Source organism: Narcine bancroftii, chromosome 5 (assembly GCF_036971445.1).
Source record: "Narcine bancroftii isolate sNarBan1 chromosome 5, sNarBan1.hap1, whole genome shotgun sequence".
Classification (NCBI taxonomy): Eukaryota; Metazoa; Chordata; class Chondrichthyes; order Torpediniformes; family Narcinidae; genus Narcine; species Narcine bancroftii.
This window is the reverse complement of record NC_091473.1, coordinates 37332073-37352974: the sequence shown is the minus strand read 5'-3', so window position 1 is coordinate 37352974 and position 20902 is coordinate 37332073. Positions and strand designations below refer to the sequence as shown.

General features: G+C 37.1%; 1 protein-coding gene across 5 annotated transcripts in view; it reads right to left on the bottom strand.

Moving 5' to 3' along the window:
• adamts9 (ADAM metallopeptidase with thrombospondin type 1 motif, 9) overlaps positions 1-20902 on the bottom strand; it is a 290215-nt gene that overhangs the window by 165427 nt on the left and 103886 nt on the right. For all 5 annotated transcript variants that reach the window (XM_069937131.1, XM_069937130.1, XM_069937132.1 and 2 more), the window contains exons 17-22: positions 17801-17967; positions 17564-17693; positions 17283-17409; positions 15485-15692; positions 13674-13838; positions 11183-11347 (exon numbers count right to left, since the gene is read on the bottom strand). In XM_069937131.1, the coding sequence (XP_069793232.1) occupies positions 11183-11347; positions 13674-13838; positions 15485-15692; positions 17283-17409; positions 17564-17693; positions 17801-17967 (962 nt within the window). The remainder of the gene's footprint in view (positions 1-11182; positions 11348-13673; positions 13839-15484; positions 15693-17282; positions 17410-17563; positions 17694-17800; positions 17968-20902) is intronic.

The following is a 20902-nucleotide window of genomic DNA, read 5'->3' as shown; positions in this document are numbered from 1 at the left end:
CCTAGACAGTGATCTTGTTTCAAATACATAGAGAGAGAAGAGGAAGAGAATCAGGAAGATTTCACCAGGTGGACAGCAATCTGGTGGAGCAAAAACTAATGTAATGAAAATCAGAGGAAAGACAAACCAATCTATTCACTTTATACCTGCTCAAATAAGATAAAATTTGACATGATAAAACAATAATGTTAATATTTGAGCATAAATAATTGAGATTGAATTCTGAATACCACAGCTGGAACTAATATACAAATTTAAAATAATTAAAATTATAAAAGATGAAACCGAAAAGGTTTGAGATATACGATATTGTAGAATAACATTATAAATGTGACTGAACATATCATTTTAGACAATCTTAGATTAATCAAACTGATGAAGTGGCTATTCAGTAGCTATCTTGGGAGCAGTGTGTGTAATGTCAACCGTAAATTACGTATTTTGCAAAAACAACAAAAAATGATCAGTGCTCCCTGATCACCTGTTACTGACTTCAAGGACCCCTTCAATAGTTAGTGGATATGGTTCATTTAAAGCTTTTAAGTCATTACTTTAGCAGTGCTTGGCAAACATTACATATGAATGCAGAGTAAATCTAGATCACAAGTCCATCCTTAACATCCATGTTCACATCAATAACTTTTCAAACGGCATGTTAACATTGTTTTAATTTTCATATTTATTGCTCTTCTATATTTCTGGAAAAAAAGGAAGTATTGATATCAGAATATTCCATTTTTCAACTAGCTCTCCTACATGTGGCATGTAGTAGAGAATGTCCATGGTAGCATTTTTTTGCACAAGGGCACACCATCATCTGCCTTCATGTGATTCATCTTAGTTAAAGTATGTACTTTGCTTTGGCAGGACATCTATTTCAACACTCAAGACTGCATGACAGCTTATTTTGCTTTTTATCCCCATCCCTAAATACCTATTCTTCATGCATTTCTCACTTCCACTGGGCAGCTTATCTCTTTATATTGCTGTGATTTGTTCCCCATCCTTTCACAATCCCCTTCTTCCTATCACAACCACCTTTCCTAATGAACTATTCAAAAAAGTCCCTATCTAGGGAAGCACAGTTGGAGTAGAGTTTAATGCAACGCTGTTATATAGCTAGTGAGCCGGGTTTGAATCTGGCATTGTCTGTAAGGAGTTTGTACATTCTCCACATATCTGTGTGGGTTTCCTCTGGATGCTCCAGTTCCCTCCAGTCCGATAAAACATAAGGTGAATTGATGTATTTGTGGGTCATGGGCCAGAAGGGCTTATTATCCTGCTGAATGTCTAAATTTAAAATCTTTTTTTTTCAAATTTTCTGTGTTGCAACACACTGCATTTCAAATTTGATCAAGATGATCCTGATAAAGAAAGATTCCTTTTAAAAGGAAGAAATGCGGAACTGCAGATGCAGCAATCACAGGGAGAAATAAACAGCCAATATTTCAGGTCAGGAGTCTTCATTAAGCATTGACTGCAAATTCCCTCCAATAAATGCTGCTTGATCTGCCAAGTTGCTCCAGGCTCCTCCTTGATTTCCCTTTTGAAAGGAAGGATTATATTTGAGCTAAGAAAATTAAGGTACGACTTTCAGAGGTCTTCAAAGATATAAAACATAGAAACACAAAGTTAGGAGCAAGAGCTCTTTGCTCTTTGAACCTGCTCTGCCATTCAGTACAAATACAAGTTTTCCTCCATTTCATTACCTACAATCTTAGATTAATCAAACTGATGAAGTGGCTATTCAGTGGATATCTTGGGAGCAGTGTGTCTAATATCAACCGTAAATTACGTACTTAGTCCAGAAACCTCTTTTTAAGTATCTTCGGTGACCTTCTGCAGTGGAGCAAACCGCAGGTTCCAGGTACATCACTGATGATCATCTACAATCACCCTCAATATCACAAGACTGCATATTCTTTCTCCCTGTACTGCAGGGCCAAATACTGCAACAACTCCATCCATACATTTCCAGATGACACCACTGTCGAGGGCATTACCTCTAACAATGACAAATGGAGTACAGAAGGGAGAATGAAGGACTTGTGGCTTGGTACCAGGTCAAAAACATCTCCCTCAATATCAGCTAGCCATAGAATTCCAGTGGAGGTGCAGAGCTTACTTCCTAGTCCACATCAATGATGCTGAGGAAGAGAAAGCAGACAGCTTTAAGTTCCTCAGGGTAAACTCCAGTGACTTGTCCTGTTCCACTCATGTCAATGCAATGGCCAAGAACATGCACAATTACCTCTACTTCCTCAGAAACCTAAGGAAATTTGGCATGACAACTGCATCCCTTAACAACTGCTACAGGAGCACCATCCTGTGAGTGTGTATTACTGCATAGTTTAGAAACTGCTCCATCCACCATCACAAGAAACTGTGGAGGGTTGTGAAGGTAGCTCCAGCATCACACATATCTCCTTCCCCTCCATTGAGTCCATCTACAACTCCCATTATATTAGAAAACCAGCCAACACCTGACAAGACTCACCCCATCCTGGCCACACTCTGTTCACAACCTTCCTGTCAGGAAGAAGATTCATGAGGGGCATGGCAAAATGGCGTAGAACAAAAACGTGGGATCTGTTTTTCCCTGGCAGGACTTATTAATGCCCGAACTGTAAAGACTGTTTAAAAGTTAAAAAGTCTATTAGATGAAGTATTAAGTGTTGGGGTTGCAAGAAATGAAGAAAGGAAGAGATGAGAAGCAAAATAAATTAGTTATTAAAGTTATGGGAAAGAGTGAAAAATCTTGGCCTACCAAACAGGAGGTGTATCAGGATCAATTAAGTATGAACCCAAACCTCAGAGGACATCTCTGGATGAACTTGGAAGAAGATCAACCTCTCAAAGGATCCAGTCGATGAAAGATGGTGCCGACGTTGGTCAGGACGTCTGTGGGCTTGACGAGGTTAGTGTGGCCAGGGGTGGCGAGTCAATCGGGTCCGTGCAGGGGTACGGGTGAAACAGCGCTGCCGCCAGCATCCTGACACGTGCTAATGTGCCAGCGAGTGCACGCTACCACGCAACGGGCCCTATGGGTATGTGCTGGACCAGTTCCGTGCTGCGGGGGACCTGCTCCATGTCAGGCTGAGGAGGTTGGCCCGACATGGACTGGGGTCCAGACACACAGCAGGGCGGCCAGAGAGGATGTTTTAATACGAGAAAATGAAGAGGAAGAGCAAGTTGAATATTTGGACGAAGAGGACCAGGAATTGTTACTGATGGCAGCTGAAGCAATGGAAGGAGGGCCCAGAACTACAAAAATGGCTTCTTCTTTTAAATCTGCTATTTCACCTACTTTAACAAATCCTTCTGGACCTGACGTGGTTACAATGTTTGAAGAGTTAACAAAGCAGAATGAAAATATTATGACCTATATAACTAATGGCTTTCATAATATTGATGAACAACTTGTTGAAGTGAAAGGCAAAGTATCTCATGTGTGTGGAGAAATTGCTGCTATGAAAGGGGACCTTAATAAATATTTGATTGAAGTGGATAAAGTATAGGAAAGATGTAAGAATGTTGATGACCGAATGGATCAAGTGGAAGAATCAGTGTCTGGATGGGATATGTTTATGCAAAAGATTGACTCATTGGAAAACCAAAGTCGACAGAATAATGTCAAAATAGTTGAACTTCCGAAGGATATCGAAGGACAAGATCCTACGAAATTTTTTCGTAAATGGATTCCAGAAATATTGGGGATGGAATCATTCCCAGATGGACTGGAATTGCATTGGGTTCATCGGGCGTTAAGAAGGAAACCTTTTCCAGGACAACCTCCGAGAGCAGTTTTAATTAGACGTTTAAAATATCAGGATTGGAAGACGATTTTACGTCTTGCTGTGCAGAAAGCTCGTTTGATCAGAATTCAATAATGATTCAAGGCAGTAGTGTTCTTTTAAAATGCGGATTTAAGTCAGGAACTTATGCAGTTAATCATGTTAAGACAGTGTTGTGGAGGAAAGGTTATAGATCAACATTTAAATATCCAGCGGTGTTGAAAGTGTTTTATGGGCCATCTCAGTATCAATTTTTTGAAAAATCTCAGGATGCTTTCTCCTTTGCCAATTTTTTTACCAGAAAACAAGTTGAGTTTCGATCCTTCTAAGAAGTCAGTAATCAACATTTCCAAAGTTAAGAACTGCAGAAGATGGAGATGGTACAATTAATTGACGTGGCAGAAGATACTACAAATCAACCTGGACAATAACTGTTTTTGGAAGTCCGTCCAGGGAGGAGTGGATGACCCTGCTGAACCTGTCACTAGTGGTACCAACCACACCAGGTTGACGAGGGGGGATACTGCTCAGCAGTTTTTTGGGGGGGGGGAGGAGGAGGGAGGGTTTTTTTTTACTTCGTTGGGAGGGTTTTTTTCTTTTTTCTATATATTAATCTTAATTTAGACTTTGTATGGAGGGGAGGTTTACTTTCCTTTGTTTGTGTGAGGGTGTTTTCTTTTTAGTAGATTTAGAGGGGGAGCTGACTTTTAGTGTAAGAGCTGACTGTGTTGTGCCACTCTATAGGATATAATGAATAATTTGAATTATGTGACTTTTAATGTTAAGGGGTTAAATCATCCGATAAAACAGAAACGTATACTGGATTATATTAAAAAGCTGAAGGTGGAATTTGCATTTTTGCAAGAAACTCATTTGACAGAGAAGGAACATTTGAAATTGAAAAGAGACTGGGTTGGACATGTGATTGTGATTGCTTCATTCTTCAATTCTAAAGCCAGAGGAGTAGCTATTTTGATAAATAAGAAAGTACCATTTATTTTGGATTTTTTTTGCTAATGCTGGTAGAGTCTTAATGGTGAATTGTAAAATATTCTTGGAAGCTTGGACTTTGATGAATGCTTATGCACTGAATGTGGATGATGAATCATTTATTACAGACACCTTTTTAAATTTGAACCAATCAAATGGGAATATTTTGGTAGGAGGGGATTTTAATTGTTGTTTGGATCCTTTGTTGGATAAATCAAAAATTGTGAAGAGAACTAAAATGGCAAAGAGAATAATTGAGCTGATGAAAGATTTAAATTTAGTGGATATATGGATGAAACTGAATCCTACTGAAAAAGATTTTTCTTTTTATTCTGCATGGCATAATTCATTTTCTAGAATTGATTTATTTTTAGTTTCAGCCCAGTTGCAAGGTAGAGTACATGCTGAGTATAAAAGTAGAACATCCCTCGTTGTTGTTGGCTTTTTGTTGAGGCATTGAGAAGGTAGGAAATACTTATCGTTGGAGATTTAATGAGATGCTATTTAAAAGATTCTGAATTTATTAAATACATTAGAGAGCAAACTATTTTTTATTTACAAATGAATGAAGAGTCAGTCCAGAGTAAATTTGTTTTATGGGATGCTTCAAAAGCATATTTGAAAGGTCAGATTATTAGTTATACAGCAAAAGTTAAAAAAAAACAGTATTTGTTTGAAAGTCAAAATTTGGAAAAGGAAATTGAAATGTTAGAGAAAAAATTCCAGAAGAATTCTACTGAAGATAATAAGATACAGTTATCTAAATTAAAGCTTCGTTATTATACTTTGTAATCTTATAAGTATGAAAAAATGATTCAAAGATCGAAGCAATGTTATTATGAAAGAGCACATAAAGTTTTAGCTTGGCAATTGAAAACTGAACAGGCATCAAGAACAATTAATGCAATTAGGAAATATTCAGAGATTACTTATAAACCACAGGAAATTAATGAGGAATTTTTGAAATTTTATAGTGATCTTTATACATCTGAAAGTAGGCAGATTACTGAGCAAATTGATTCCTTTTTGGCAAATTTAGATTTGCCATCATTGAGTGTGAAGGATATTAAGGATTTAGATAGTTCTTTTATGGAATTAGAACTTAAGGAAGCGTTACAATTGATGCTGGGAGGAAAGACTCCTGGAGAAGATGAATTTACTATGGAATTTTATAAAGAATTTAATGGTTTGTTTTTTTAGTATATACGGCAGTTTTGAAACAGGCAACTGAAACTGGTTTATTTCCAGAATCCTTTTCAAGGGCATTGATTGTTATTCCAAAGAAAGATAGGGATCCTTTAAAAGTGTCTTATCGACCAATATAATTATTAAATGTGGACTATAAAATTGTGGCAAAAGTACTGGCTAATAGATAGTTAATCATTTGCCAAAATTAGTACATGTTGACCAGGCTGGTTTTATAAAAAGTAGATATTCTGTTGATAATATTACTAAACTGATTTCAATAATTAATGCTGTGAGACAGCAAGTTAATCAACCAATGATAGTAGCGTTAGATGTGGAAAAAGCTTCTGATAGGGTCGAGTGGAAATTTTTGTTTAAGGTTTTAGAAAAATTTAATTTTGGACTGCTTTTTACTACTTGGGTTAAAACTTTATATAGTAATCATTCTGCAAGAATAATGACAAATGGACAGATTTCATTGGGTTTTACGTTATCTCGATCAACTAGGCAAGGTTGTCCTCTTTTACCAGCATTGTTTGCTTTGGTTATAGAACCTCTGGCTCAAGCTACAAGACAAGATTTTGGTATTAAAGGTATTAAAATAAGTGAACAAGAGTATAAGATTAATTTATTTGCTGATGATGTGTGGATATATTTAATAAATCCCAAAGAATTTTTGAACGTGTTGCAGGATCTGCTAAATTTCAAGATATAAAGTTAATTGGGAAAAAAGTGAAATATTGTCTATATCAGATGAAGATTATACAGATTGCAGACAGATTACTAAATTTAGATGGTCTAATAAAATTAAATATTTAGGAGTTATAGTTAATAGAGAATATCAGGACCCATATAATTTGAATTATATATCGCTATTAAATAAGATTAAAGTTGACTTACAGAAATGGAAAGACTTGTCATTAACTTTAATTGGGAGAGTAAATTATATAAAAATGAATATTTATGCTTGTATACAATATCTTTTTCAATCTATTCCAAGTGCAATACTAAAGAAATTTTTTAAGGAATTAAAGTAATTCGATTATTTTTGTGGAAAAGTAAAATGTCGAGGGTCTCTATGCAAAAATTAACATGGCGATATGAATGGGGTGGACTTCAATTCCGCACTTTCAAAATTATTATGAAGCGGCACAACTGAAATTTATTAATAGGTTATATGATATTCAACAACCACCTGTGTGGGCAAAAGTTGAACTGGACCAAATTTTTGAAAAAGAAACTTATTTTATTTATAAATGGAATCCTTTATTGCTACAAAACTATAAATTACCAGTATTAAGACATATAATGAATATTTGGTATAAGCGAGATCAACTTAGGAAATATCTCAATAAAATCACCACTGTATCAGAATAAATTAATTCCATTTTCTTTAAATAATCCCTATTTGAAAAATTGGGAAAAGAAAAGAATAAGTATTATACAAGACTGTTTTGAGGCAGGTAAATTTTCTACATTCAATAGATTACAAGAGAAATGTGGTATTTCCTCAAATTTTTTTTTGGCTTATCATCGAGTCCGAGATTTTCTACAAACACAATTTGGTAGGGATTTAATTTTACCAAGTCAAACAAAGTTTGAGATTCTAATGGTTGATAAGGAAACAAAAGGGTTTATATCAGATATGTATAGGTTGCTGCAAGAAAAAAAATGGACAAAGTTTGTGTATATAGGATAAAAGAGAAATAGGAGAAAGATTTAGATATTGAATTGACCTGGGAGGAATGGTCAAATATGTGTACTGATAGTGTTACAAAACTAATTAATGTGAGATATAATATGGTTAATTATAATTTGGTTAATTATAATTTCATTTCATCAATTGTATTTGATTCCTGAGAAGTTGACGAAATATGGATTTAGTTTATCAGATTTGTGTTTTAGATGTGGGGGAAAAGATAGGTACTTTTATGCATTCTGTTTGGACATGTAAGAAAGTTAAATCTTTTGAGGAAAAAGTTATAAAATTTTTGAGAGATTTATTCAAATTGATTTGCAATTAGATCCAATGATGTGTTTATTGAGTTATATGAATGCAATTATTCCGGGGTTGGCTGACAAATCACAATTGGCATTAGTGCGGTTAGGGTTAGCAGGAGCAAGAAAATGCATAGCTGTTACTTGGAAAATGATGTAGAATTGAATATACAAAGATGGCAAAGTGAATTACAATCGTGTTTATACTTGGAAAAAATAACCTACAACTTGTGAAATAATTATTCCTTTTTTGTTAAAATGTGGAGTTTATATTTGGAATGTATGACTACAGATCTTAAGTAAATGATATGTACAGAGTTGGCACATCGATCAGTTAACTTTTAATGCTCAATTTTTTTTAAGGCTCCGATAGTTGGGGGAGGGGGGTGGGGATAATATAGTTTAGTAGAGGGGAGGAGGGGGGGTAGGGGAGTATTATACTTTTTTTTCTATCTGTATATTCTATTTTTTTTAATGTTTTATAAATCCATTAAATAAAATTTTCAAAAAAGATTCATGCATGTGAGATCACAGACCACGAGATTCAAGAACAGTTTCTTTCCCGCTGTTAGCAGATTCCTAAGTGAACCCAAAATGGTAAAATAAATGATGCATTTGCTTCACACCAATTGATTTTTCTCTGTAAACTCTACACTATTATACTTTTGATCTGTGCATTATTATTTTACTGAGTAGGGGATGTTTACTCATCTGTTTTTTTTTGACACGTGACAGAAAACTTGAACTTGACTGAGTGAAAAGAAATCTCCTGTCATCTCGTTTTAACTGTTATTCAGAGGATTGCGACCTCTTTTTGCTTTGTCTCTCTCCCTTCTCCCAACCCTCCTTGCTACCCTCTTGAGAAACATTCACCTTGCATCCGGTCTTCTAGCCCTTATAGCATTTTAAATATTGCAATTAAATTTAGTCCCATTATTCTGAACCCCAGGGACTACTGTCCCAGTTAATGCACATCCTGCCATCTCAGAATTCAATCTCGTTAACCTCCATTGCGCACAAGCTGTACTTCGCCAAGAAGACCTAACCTATATACGGATCTCACCAATCATGGATAAGTTGCTCATATACTCAAAATCTCTCACAATGAAGGCCAACATTCTATTAGATTTTTTAATTGCCTGCAGAATCTGCATCTGTGCTTTCAGTGGCTGCTTTCACAGACACGAAGGTCCCTTAATATATTCACATTTCCGAATCTCTGAACTCTTCCACCAAGAAGGGCAAGGGCAGCAGGAGCAGAGGAAAACCACCACCTGTAGCTTCCCCTCCAAGTCAAGCACTATCCAGACTTAACATTGACGATGTCTTCAGTGCTGGATCTAAAGGCTGGGAGGTCCTCCCCTGTTGGGCGGTGGAAGGACCTTAATTTGTGCGGTTCAAGAAAGAAGCTCAGACACACATTCTCGAGGGTTGTTAGGGATGGACAACAAATGCTCGTCTTGCCAGCAACACCCAGATTCCAAAAATGAATAAACTCATTATTTGCTTGATATCAGGAAAAGAAAAAAACTGCAGTTGTTCACTCGGCCGGCGACATCACACGCATCAGACTTCACTCCATCCAGGACCTCTACATGAGGCAGAGTCTTAAAAAAAGCAGTCTCTACCCTCAAAGACCCCCCACCACCACCCAGGCCAGGCCCTCTTCACTCTGCTACCATCAGGAAAAAGGCACAGGAACCCAAGGACAAACACTCAGCGGCAGAAGGACAGCTTCTTCCCCACTGCCATCAGATTCCTGAATGATCAGTGAACCAAAGACACTGCCTTACCATTATTTTTTATATTTATAATATGAATGTTTGCACTATGATTGCTACCGCAAAACACAATTTTGTGAATTGTTCATGACAACAAAATTCTAACTCTCATTCTGCATGTTTTTTATTATATACCATTTATCGGGCCCTGAATATTTATGGTTTTCAGTGCCACTAATTTTTGACACCATTTTTCCACTAATACCACTGGAAGAAGGTAGAGGTGTAAATTGCCATTATTTCTACTAAATGGTAAGACAGAAATCTGAAGGCAGAAATTTAAGATAACTTTGAAAGTGTTAAAGGGAGGGAAGAGGTTGAGGTGTTGGACTATTTTTCTATCAGAAACTTATTGGAGTATGTACCTTTCTCACCAAAACATTAATTTGCATGAAAACCAAATAAAACTAATCTTGTCGCTCATAAGGAGAAGTAGATTGCTGAAGAGATGGGTTTAATAACTCACAACTGTGTTAAAATAGTTCAAATAGTTGACTTCTGGAGGCCCCGGGGAAACCACGCTCCGCTAACCATTGACGGCTTCACCAATGAAGTCATCAAGAGTATCAAGTTCCTTGGAGTGGACTTGGCGGAGAATCTCAGCTGGTCCCTTAACACCAGCTCCATTGCCAAGAAAGCCCTGCAGCACCTCTAATACATGTAAAGGCTGAGGAAAGTCCATCTCCCTCCCTCCATCCTCACTACATTCAACAGAGGATGTATTGAGAGCATCCCGTATTACTGCCTGGTTTGGAAACTGTACCTCCTCGGACTGCAAGACCTTCCAGAGGATATGGATATCAGCGGAAAAGATCACTGGGGGCTCTCTTCTTACCATGAAGGACATGATGCAGGCGAAAGGCAATAAACATTGTGAAGGACTCCATGCACCCCTCACATAAATTGTTTCCCTTCTGCTAGCTGCTAGGAGGTGCCATAGGACTCGGGTCATTACGTCGAGATTGGGCAATAGATTTTTTTTTCCCCAAGCCATCAGGCTCCAGAATTCCCAGAACATATATGAATAGTGTGCCATGGACTTTTACTGGATATGTCTTAATATTTCAATGTGTTTAACTTCTATTCTAACTTGTATTTATGTAAATATGCTTCCTGGTCCTGGAGAAACGCATCTTGACTTTACGAGCATGGTATGAACGATAGGTAAAGATGACTTGACGGTATTGTTCTTAGTAAGTGTTTCTGTAAAAACATTACTTTTGTTTATAATAATTCCATGAGATTGATATTGCGAGCTGGTGGCGGAATCATAAACATGTAAATAATATTTTCTTTCTGATCATATTAATTCTCCATCTGCTGGATATTCTGTGGATACTTTGCTACTCTTGACAAACATATAGTAAAAGTGCAGAGTAAATGAATAAAAATGACTAAAAAATACTGAAATTAAATGATTACAATAGAATGTACCTGTCCCCACGGACCAACTTGCCATGCTGCGCACTCCTGCTGCTGACAAGCTTGGGCTGACTCTGGTTTTGTCACAGAGTTACAAAACCCATGATCCAATTGTTCTTCTCCAACTTGGCACCAAGTTTGACGATGCTTGAATCCCTTCCCACATGTCACTAAGCACTGTAATTGACACCAGTTTAAATAAGCATGTACTTTTTTTCACTCAAATTTCTTTATACTGCAATAGGCAAGTAATTAGTGATATTTTCCTTGATTTTTGTCTCACAGTTTTCATTCATTGCAAACAATATGAATGATGTAAACTTGAACATTCTGGTGTTCATGAATTTCAGCATGCCAAATATAGCCAATAATTTGTTAAAACTCTGTTGTTCCTCAATTGCAATATTTTGTCAATATTAAATTATAATCTTCAAGATACAAATGTTACAAATAATTAGCTACCTTTCTTTTCTTGCTCTTTCGAACATGGGCAACTAATGAATTGACAAAATACACAAGAATGGTTTCGTCGTGATACCCAATCATTTTTAATTATCTACAACAACAGAAAATAGTTGAACAATCAACATAGCACCTATTATTAGTTGTATTTCCTCATGACTGAGAAAGAGTGCTTTTGGCCTATCAAGTTCATGGTGCCTCTCAGAGCAATCCCAAAGTGTGTGTGGGAATCCCTATCTCATCTCCCAAGACTGTCCTCTTCACACAGCTTCTTTACCAGCCTTCTTCAGTCCTTCGGCTTAAAGCATTGACCCCTTTCTAACCTCCCACCGATGCTGCTTGACCCAACGAGTTCCTCCAGAAGATTGGGTGTAGCTTCGGATTTCAGCAGGTGTAGTCTGTGTCTTGAATTTCATCCCTCCATTTATTTCCTGCAATCTATTCCATTACAGGCCCATTAACACCCTCTGATCCTTCCCTTACATTAAATTACCCTTACACTATGGATAATTTACATAGTTTATTGCCTACTGTAATAATTTACATAATTTACAGTAGGCAATTAAGCTAAGAACCAGCACATCTTTGGTATGTCCAAGAAAACTGGAACTCCTGGGAAAATCCACAGGATCACAGAAAGAATTTGCAAACTCCACACAGACAACAGTGGATTTTAGGATTGAACCCAGGGTGCTGGAGGTTTCCAGCAGCTGCTATATCTGGCTTCATATACAAAGCCAGTCCTCTGCTAATGTGCATCTTGATCAATATAAGGGTTTCTAAACACAAATGAAGGCATTAGCTTGTTTAGCCCTTGGTGCGTTAGCTAACCCAGAGATATTTTTGAAGTGACATCTATGCATATTGCACTACCAATGCATAATTTATCATCTTATTCAGTAATGCCCTGATTATTATTTAAAACAACGTAATATTTGCACTGATATTTGAATTGTGGAGTTTAATAATTTACAACATTTTGACACCAAGAATGTAGCATCAGCAAAAGATTTTCAACATCTACCCTCTCTACACCATGACATATAACAATGGTTCTCAACCTTTTTCTTTCCACTCCCATACCACTTTAAGTATTCCCTATGCCGTAGGTGCTCTGTGATTAGTAAGGGATTGCTTAAAGTGGTATGTGGGTGGAAAGAAAAAACATTTGAAAACCACTGTTTTAATCATACCTCATTAACTCGTTACGTGCACGGTTTCACAACTCCAATAAAATGAGTCAATGACAATTTTTCTCAAGGAAAATATTTCAGAAACAATTGGGTCTGGAGCAGTGATTCTTAACCTTCCCTTCCCACTCACATCCCACCTAAAGCAATCCCTTACTAATCACAGACCTCCTGTGGTATAGGGATTACTTAAAGTGGTAGGCGAGTGGAAAGAAAGAGGTAGAGAACCACTGAAATAAAAGGATCCTGTCACATGTACAGTCTCCATACACATGGAAGGCATTGACTAACATTCTCATGTGATCTCATCCCGTGATCAATCACGGACCATCAGTGAATATTCTAATATGAATGGGAATAGTAATGCTCAGAGGTACTGGTGTCACATGGTTTCTACAATGAATCCCATAATAGTGCTATCGTGCTTAGTGCTCATTGATCTTTTTCATGGTAATCCTGTACTCTGTCAATTGTTCTCTTATACAGTGGTACAAATGTTCACGGGAACATCCTTCTCACTTTACCACGTGCTCTATGACAAATAAACTTAAACATACGAGAAGCCTTGCGTGGGAATTCATCTGGTCAAGTAGATCAATCATTTCCTCACAGGTGCAGCAAACATCAAGTATGCCCTGCATCAGGTGCCCAGCAGGGGGCCCCAAAGGAAAATAAATCTTCAAAATGCAACTGGCTTTAATGACCACGAAAAATTCAACACAGTGACTTTTTTTAAAAGATATAAATCAAATTGCTTCTTATTTGGAGGAAAACTTTCTTTTTTTTTAAAAAAGTGACTACAACTGTCTTTGATTTTCCAAATAAAACATGTAGAATAAAATCCAACTAACCTCTGACCATTCACCTGTTTTCCACACAGGACAGGTATATTCATTGCATCGCTGGATTATCATCTTTTCTTGTTGACTGCATTTGTTATCTCCAAGAACCGTCCCCATGGCATTGACACAAACTGCATTTCGCCTTCGTGTACCACCACCGCAACTCTTTGAACACTTCAAAAAAAAAACAAATATGACATCAATCCAATTCTAAAATTCTTGATGAGGTATGATGTTATTAGAACTATTTTTGAAGATAAGATAATAGGTAGAGGTTCCATTATTGACACATACATGAAATTCTTTAACTTTGGTCTTACTGTAAGGCAGGCAGAGAGTTGCCATTTTGTCCAGCGCCCTTCACGCCAACAATAATTTTGGGTTGCATCTTTGAGAGAATTATCAATAGTTTCACAAGTGACTGTCAGCAATTTGAATCCTTGATGTTGCAATTAATGTTCAGAACTATTCTTCCAAAAGTATACAGACTTAGGATTCCAAGGGAAGACCAACAAGGAACCTTGAACCTACCATCAGTGACGGTGATGGTAGTTAATGTAGACTTTTTAATTGAGCATTTAAAAAATCTTACAATTTAATTTTTTATTGTTTGTAATTATTTTTCAATGTTTCCAAAAAATTTTTAATGTCAGAGGTCTTTCAAGCTTTTGACCATCGTGATTATTCAAGCTCGGCTTGGGTGTGACATGGGAGTTTTTTTTAAACATCTTTCATATGGAAGAGATTGGCACTGGCCAATACTGCCTCCCCTTACACAAATGCGCACAATGGTGTTAGGGTTACAAAAGACTCTGGAGATATCAAAGAACCCCTCCACAACTTGTGACCTGCCCAGATTGCTCATGGTACAGAGTTAAAGGTTTCCTGCCACTGACCATAAATCCTAGTCCTGTATTGTTTTCATTTTGGGCAAATCATAAAATCATATTACTGCACATTTGGTGTGGCTGACATGGTACATGAAAAATGTTTTAAAAGATGAAGAGATTGAAAAAAAGCTGAACAGTAATAAGTATGATATTTTGTACAGAACAATTAAAGTAATTTTTAAAAAAGCAATTTCTTTTGCACATTTGAATTTTGCTATTTACCTGCATGTGATACTTATAGTCAAGTTAGAACAAATTTTCATTTCAGACTACATTTCTTTTAAACAAACTAACATTATTACAAAAAATATTCACTTAGTAATCTACTTTGAGCAGAAGGTAAAGTTTTCCCCAAGAAGACATTTTGAATTTTAATTTTACATCCGGGTTGTTAATGTATTTACATCAGAAAATTGTGTACTGGATGATTGTGTGCAATTTTTCTCTGAGGAAATTTTTAACACAGTATTTTCATCCTAAAAATAAAAACAAAATGCAGGAAATATTTACCAGGTTAGGCAGCATCTCTGTAAAGGGAAAAATAGCCTTTCATCAGAATTGAGAAACGTGAGAAATGTATATATTCCGCCACATGCTATAATTAGTTCAAATTCCACAAGTACATTTTATTTACCAAACATTATCCTCATGAAGGAATATTTCACAAAGTTTTCTTTGGCAATGTGTTAATATCATTTATCACATGCCACATTTGACAGCATTGTTCTCGTAAATCATTCATATTTTTTGAATATGTGTTTGTAATTAAAGTAAACAAAAGTACTACATGCTTTTCATGAGTGTAGTGTGCACTTAAATATCTCTTCCAACAAAACATTAAGCGTTATTGTTTCCTTTGTCGTAATTACTTGATTAGTTTGTATTTTGAATTTGCTGTTCTCCAAAAGAGGCATTTCAGGCATCACTCACTTCAGACCATGATGAATACTGCCATCCTCCTGCATTGCAATCTCCACGGCATGCTTCCTTATTATCTGGTTTTGCTTGATAGCTGCAGTACCTCGCATCTACTTCTGTCTTTCCTTCCGATCGACTATATTTCGCACAGTAGATGTCCAAAGTCCGATAGCCAGGCCCACATTGAGCTGTACATTCACTTTTTCTGGCAACATGCCATCTACTCCAGAGTAAATACCATAGTTTATTAACAAGCTGGGAGTTTCATCATCAGTTAACTTATTTTGCAGGCTCTTCTTTGTACAGTATCTTGTGTATTTTTTTTGTATTTTTGCAGCTGATGGAAACAATTGTTTAGAATATTTACCTGCAACTATCGTGCACCGTTGGATGTGATTAATTTAGCATGTAAAAACATACTACCTGTAGAAGGTTGCTAAGACTGGAAGGCTTGAATCCAAGGAGAGGCTAGTTTTTTTCCCCCCAGAGTATAGAAGGCTGAGGAGTGGCCTTAAAGAGGTTTATAAACTCATGAGAGACATGGACAAAAAGGATGGCCACAGATTTTTTTTTTCCCCACAGGATAGGGAAGTCTAAAATGGGACAACAATTATGTAAGGTCAGAGGGAAAGATTTGAAAGGGATCTGAGTGGCATCTAAAAAAAAACCAGAGGTTTGAGGGGGTATGGAAGGAGCTGCCAAAGGAAGCAGCAGAGGTGGGTGCAATGACAATATTTAAAAAGATTTGGACACGGACAGGATGAGAAAAGCAGCCAAATGGGACAAGATCAGGGAGATACCTTGGTTGGTTTGTTTGAGTTCGGTTGAATTTCATGGGGTATAAATCTCTAACTCTATGACTGTATACAATATGTAGAAAATGTACATAATTTTCACAAGTAGTGCACAGATGGCTGAGAGATACAAAGTTGTGGTTTGAAGTACCACTCCTGAATTATTGCATACAATACTTAGAATAACATTGCTGCAGACAAATATTCTGTTACATTTTGTACAAAGCAACAATGCCAATACTTCCTAAAAGTATTTAATTGTCTGTACGATGTTTTGGGTTAGCCTGAGGTCATAAAAGATGCTATTTAGCTCTACTTTTTCTTCTTTAAGAAGTTTACTGGGTCAGTACAACTAATACCAATTGACCCATGGGCACTAGAAAATTGCAGCACACTTATGAGAAGGTCCATCCTCCCTGTCCCATCCCTCGCTCCATTAACACTGATTCTGTTTTTGCAGACACTTATCAGCTGGTTTTGACCATATGCTAGAAAAATACACAAAAATCACTTAATATTGCAACAATACCCTCCTAACATATTAATGAATCAAAAATTCACAAGACTGATAAGAACAATTACTAAAACGGGAGGGGGGGGGAAGAGAGAGAGAGAGAGAGAGAGAGAGAGGGGGGGGGAGGGGAGAGAGAAAGAGAGGAAGGGGGAGAAAATTCATTCTGTTATTCCTAGGAGTTTTTAATTCAATATTATGGGAGTTTGTTTGTATTCAGGGGTTCCAATAAACTAAGCATTTGTAAATGGCATGCACATGTGAAACCTAACCCAATTTCTTTCCTTAACGTCACCAAGACACATACAGGAGATGAGGAATAAAAGCAGATGTTGGTGGACTGCATAAGCAGTAGCAGTAAGGATCTGCACCTGTGCTATTTCTATTTGTGACATAAGACTGGCATTTCTGCACACTAAAGGCAAATGATTTATTATGTAAGGAAAACAACATAGATTTAATAGCATATATTGTACATCATTTATAAAATCAGAATATTTTGTACCGTATTTCACATTCTGTATTGCACGATTCAGTTATAGATACTGGCCGTGGAATTTGATCACATCTCTGATCAGAGACAACAAGCCGATCACTTTCCCTGGTACAAATCGGTCTTCTCTTCCTTTCACCTGTTTAAACACAGGATGAAATTCCAGAATATTGACAAACAGCAAATCTTACTGACATAATTTACAACTATTATTCACTAAAGGAATCGATACTATAATGCATACAATGCATGTACTTCTTCACTATTTAGTGGAGTATTATGGAGCTTCTTACCTTGGCAAAGCCTGTTGCAATCCTGCCAAGGACCAAACTGATCCCAAAAAAAACGCTGTACCTTATCTTCAATGGGTATGTTGAATGAATATCGCACATCAGGATTGTACAGATTTCCCACAGACAAAACCTGGTGGGAAAAGTACAGCATTAACAAAACTAATCAACTTTTATGGAAGGAAATCTACAACATAGAACAATATTGTGTACAGAATTTTGCCATGCATGTTCATTTACCTGAACTATTAGCTCTTCTTCAATCCGATCGGTGCAGTTGATTCTTTCCACTCCATTATCTGACCCACTATACTCAATCACAGCTTCTCTAACTTTAATTTCCCTTTTAAACATGCTGACCACAAAATCTCCATTTAAAAGAAATTCTCCACGACTGTTAGCCAAAGCTGAGAAAAGAACATTTAAAGGAGGATATATGTCAGTGAATAACTACAAAACCTAAAAATGTTTTGAAAATGGGATGATATAATTAAATAATATCTTGTCCATCATTCTACAGTTAGATACTTTGCGTAATTAAAAATGGAGAACAAAGAGTTAACAAATCCTGAGGGATTTGAAAGCTTTTTGCCTGAATGCCTTGAAAGCATAGAGGCCTGTGAACCAGTAATTCATTGCACAACTTCACACTTATGTGATTATTTATCCAATTTCCTGAATTTGTTTCCTTGTCATTTCATGACCATGTAAATCTATTTCTTTCATCTAGTCCCAACCCTGTGGAATACTGCACTTATATGTAAAAAAAGTAGAGGATGATATACAAAACTGATTCAACATTTGCTCTGATTTGCAACTGGAACCCAAAAGCAAGAAACTACTTCCTCTGAATGCAACAATTTGAACTGTGCTCACAGCTAAATGACTAAATCAGTAATCACTCAGATGGAGCTCTGTGTTCCAAACATTATAAACGAAGCACATTTGTTTTACGCTACATTACTGATCAAGCTAACAGAAGTTGTAGGGTCAAAGGCAGAGGTTTGCTCCAGGAATTTATGATCTGTCACATTCCTTTGAATTCGTTAACTAGCTGTTACTCTGCTCATCACCACAAACGTTTGTCTTTTATAAACAAGAGCATAAAATGAATATACTCCTTACTAAACAGTGGTTACTCCATCTTTACATGTTTATCCTATGTTTAAAGTTGTTTCTCAGTAATGTGAGCTGCCCTGGCAAGACCAACCAAGCTCCTCACAATGTTGGGCGTCACATGTGAATGAATGCTCAATTAAATTTGGACAAAAAGAAGCCAACATTACCTTGCCATTAGCATCTGAACTCAAATACCAAATTGCCCCATGGAATTGCACTGACCAATGACACAACCTTAACCAGCGTCAAAATAACCTCAATGTTGAGACACAGTCTGCAGATGCTGTAAACTGGAGCATTTAAAAAAAATCACTAGAGTAATTCACTAACTTCCTTTGTCCTCACCTACCTCTGGGGCACCGCTCAAGTCTCCACCATTCTGAGAACTGAATGAAGTAGTCTCAAACTCAAATGTTCACCATCCCTTTACTTAGGAACATAGGAAGTAGGAACAGGAGTAGGCCAAAAATGGCCCATCGAGCCTGCTCCACCATTCAATACGATCATGGCTGATCTAATTTATGATTGCTTCTGAGATGCTGCCTGACCCACCGAGTTCTTCTAGCAGTTTATTTTTAATCACTCCATGACTCCCGCATTGCCACTGCTACAAAGACAGTCCTAGCATTTCAGAAAAGATTCACAAACATACGCCTTAATGTGAAAATGAAAAGATTAAAATTTTACTACACCAGAAATTTTCTATTCTCTCCAAACTGTTTAATTCAATGGTTTGGACGCTTTCAAATGCAAGGCTGAAGCCATTTCTCGAGTGAAGAAACGGGATAGCTTTGGTCAGATCCCCTTTGACTGTGACTGAGAATTTTTGGGAGTTAAACCAGATTTAGCCATTGGCATTGAAGCATGTGATGCCTCAAACAATGGGTGAATGTATTTATCAGTAACATCAAGAGAGTGAAGGAACTGAATGCCAGTGCATGAAAGAGAGTGAAGGAATGGAGGTCCCAATGCCTGAAAGAATACACAGTGAGCTAGCTGCCAAAGAAATGAGACTTCCAAGTCATTGGCTAATAGATTATTGCAGCTTTAATACATTGGTCAGGTACTGACAGAGATCGGTAAGACAATCTGTCACAAATTCAGAAAAAAGCAAGCAAAGACTCCCCTACATGAATCCTTCTTGATTTTTGACACCCACTCCCCTCCCAAAAAAAAGTAGTAATAACTTTCTAGCCCTTATCTGCACTCATTCTAAATGGATTTAACTTTGAGGTCTGAGGTTATAAATGATGCACCTCATGCATTAATGCAGTTAAGACTGATTATAGCAACTGATAGTATATCAGAGGAATTGGTATCTGACAACAGATCTCAAATCAATACAAAAGTACATAATACATAATACAAAAGTGTATTATGCAGAGCAATATCTATCAGTGATGCAACTGAAAGGACTGCATCCATTTACAAAGAAGTTCTGAATGAACAGATTTTCTAAGTTTACTCCATTCAATGTATGAATCATTTTTGAGCTAATTTTCTATTCAGGTATTGCATAATGCTACATTCCAATGCAGAATTCCCCAATGTTAAAACTATGTGACTTTATTCTGGCTTAACGGCAATAGAGAATGGAGAGACATCAGTTGAAACAAAAGCACATCATCATTTGCACCTTAACTCAGTGGAAAGAAGCAAAGTAAAATAGTTAAAAGTGGCATGAAAATGTGAGAGCTGTAATACTGACAAACTCGTACCACATGCAAATTTCGACAGATGCTAACTGGCTGTAACTTGGTCTAGTATGGGGACACCAATATCCCTGAGCAGAAAGCCTTGCCACAGGTAGTGGACACAGCCCAGGACATCACAGGCAAATACTCCCCACCATCAAGAACATCTACAGGAAATTCTGCCATTGGAGAGCAGCAGCAAACATCAAGGATCCACACCACCGGGTAGCGAGGGGGGGGGGGGTGGGAAGGAGGGAGGGGAGGGAGTGGGGGAAAAGGGGAGAAAATTGCACTGTGTATGTTCAAGAAGGAAATGTTTGTGTGTATTTTGGTTAATATGGTTCATAGTGAGAAAATTTTTTTAAAATTAAAAAAAGGATCTACACCACCCAGCACATGCTCTGTTCTCACTGTTACCATCACGAAAGAGGTACAGGTAATGTGAAACTCACGCGACTAGGTTCAGGAACGTGCTACCCCTGCACTATCAGATTCCTCAACAACAAACTGAATCACGGACTCATTTAAG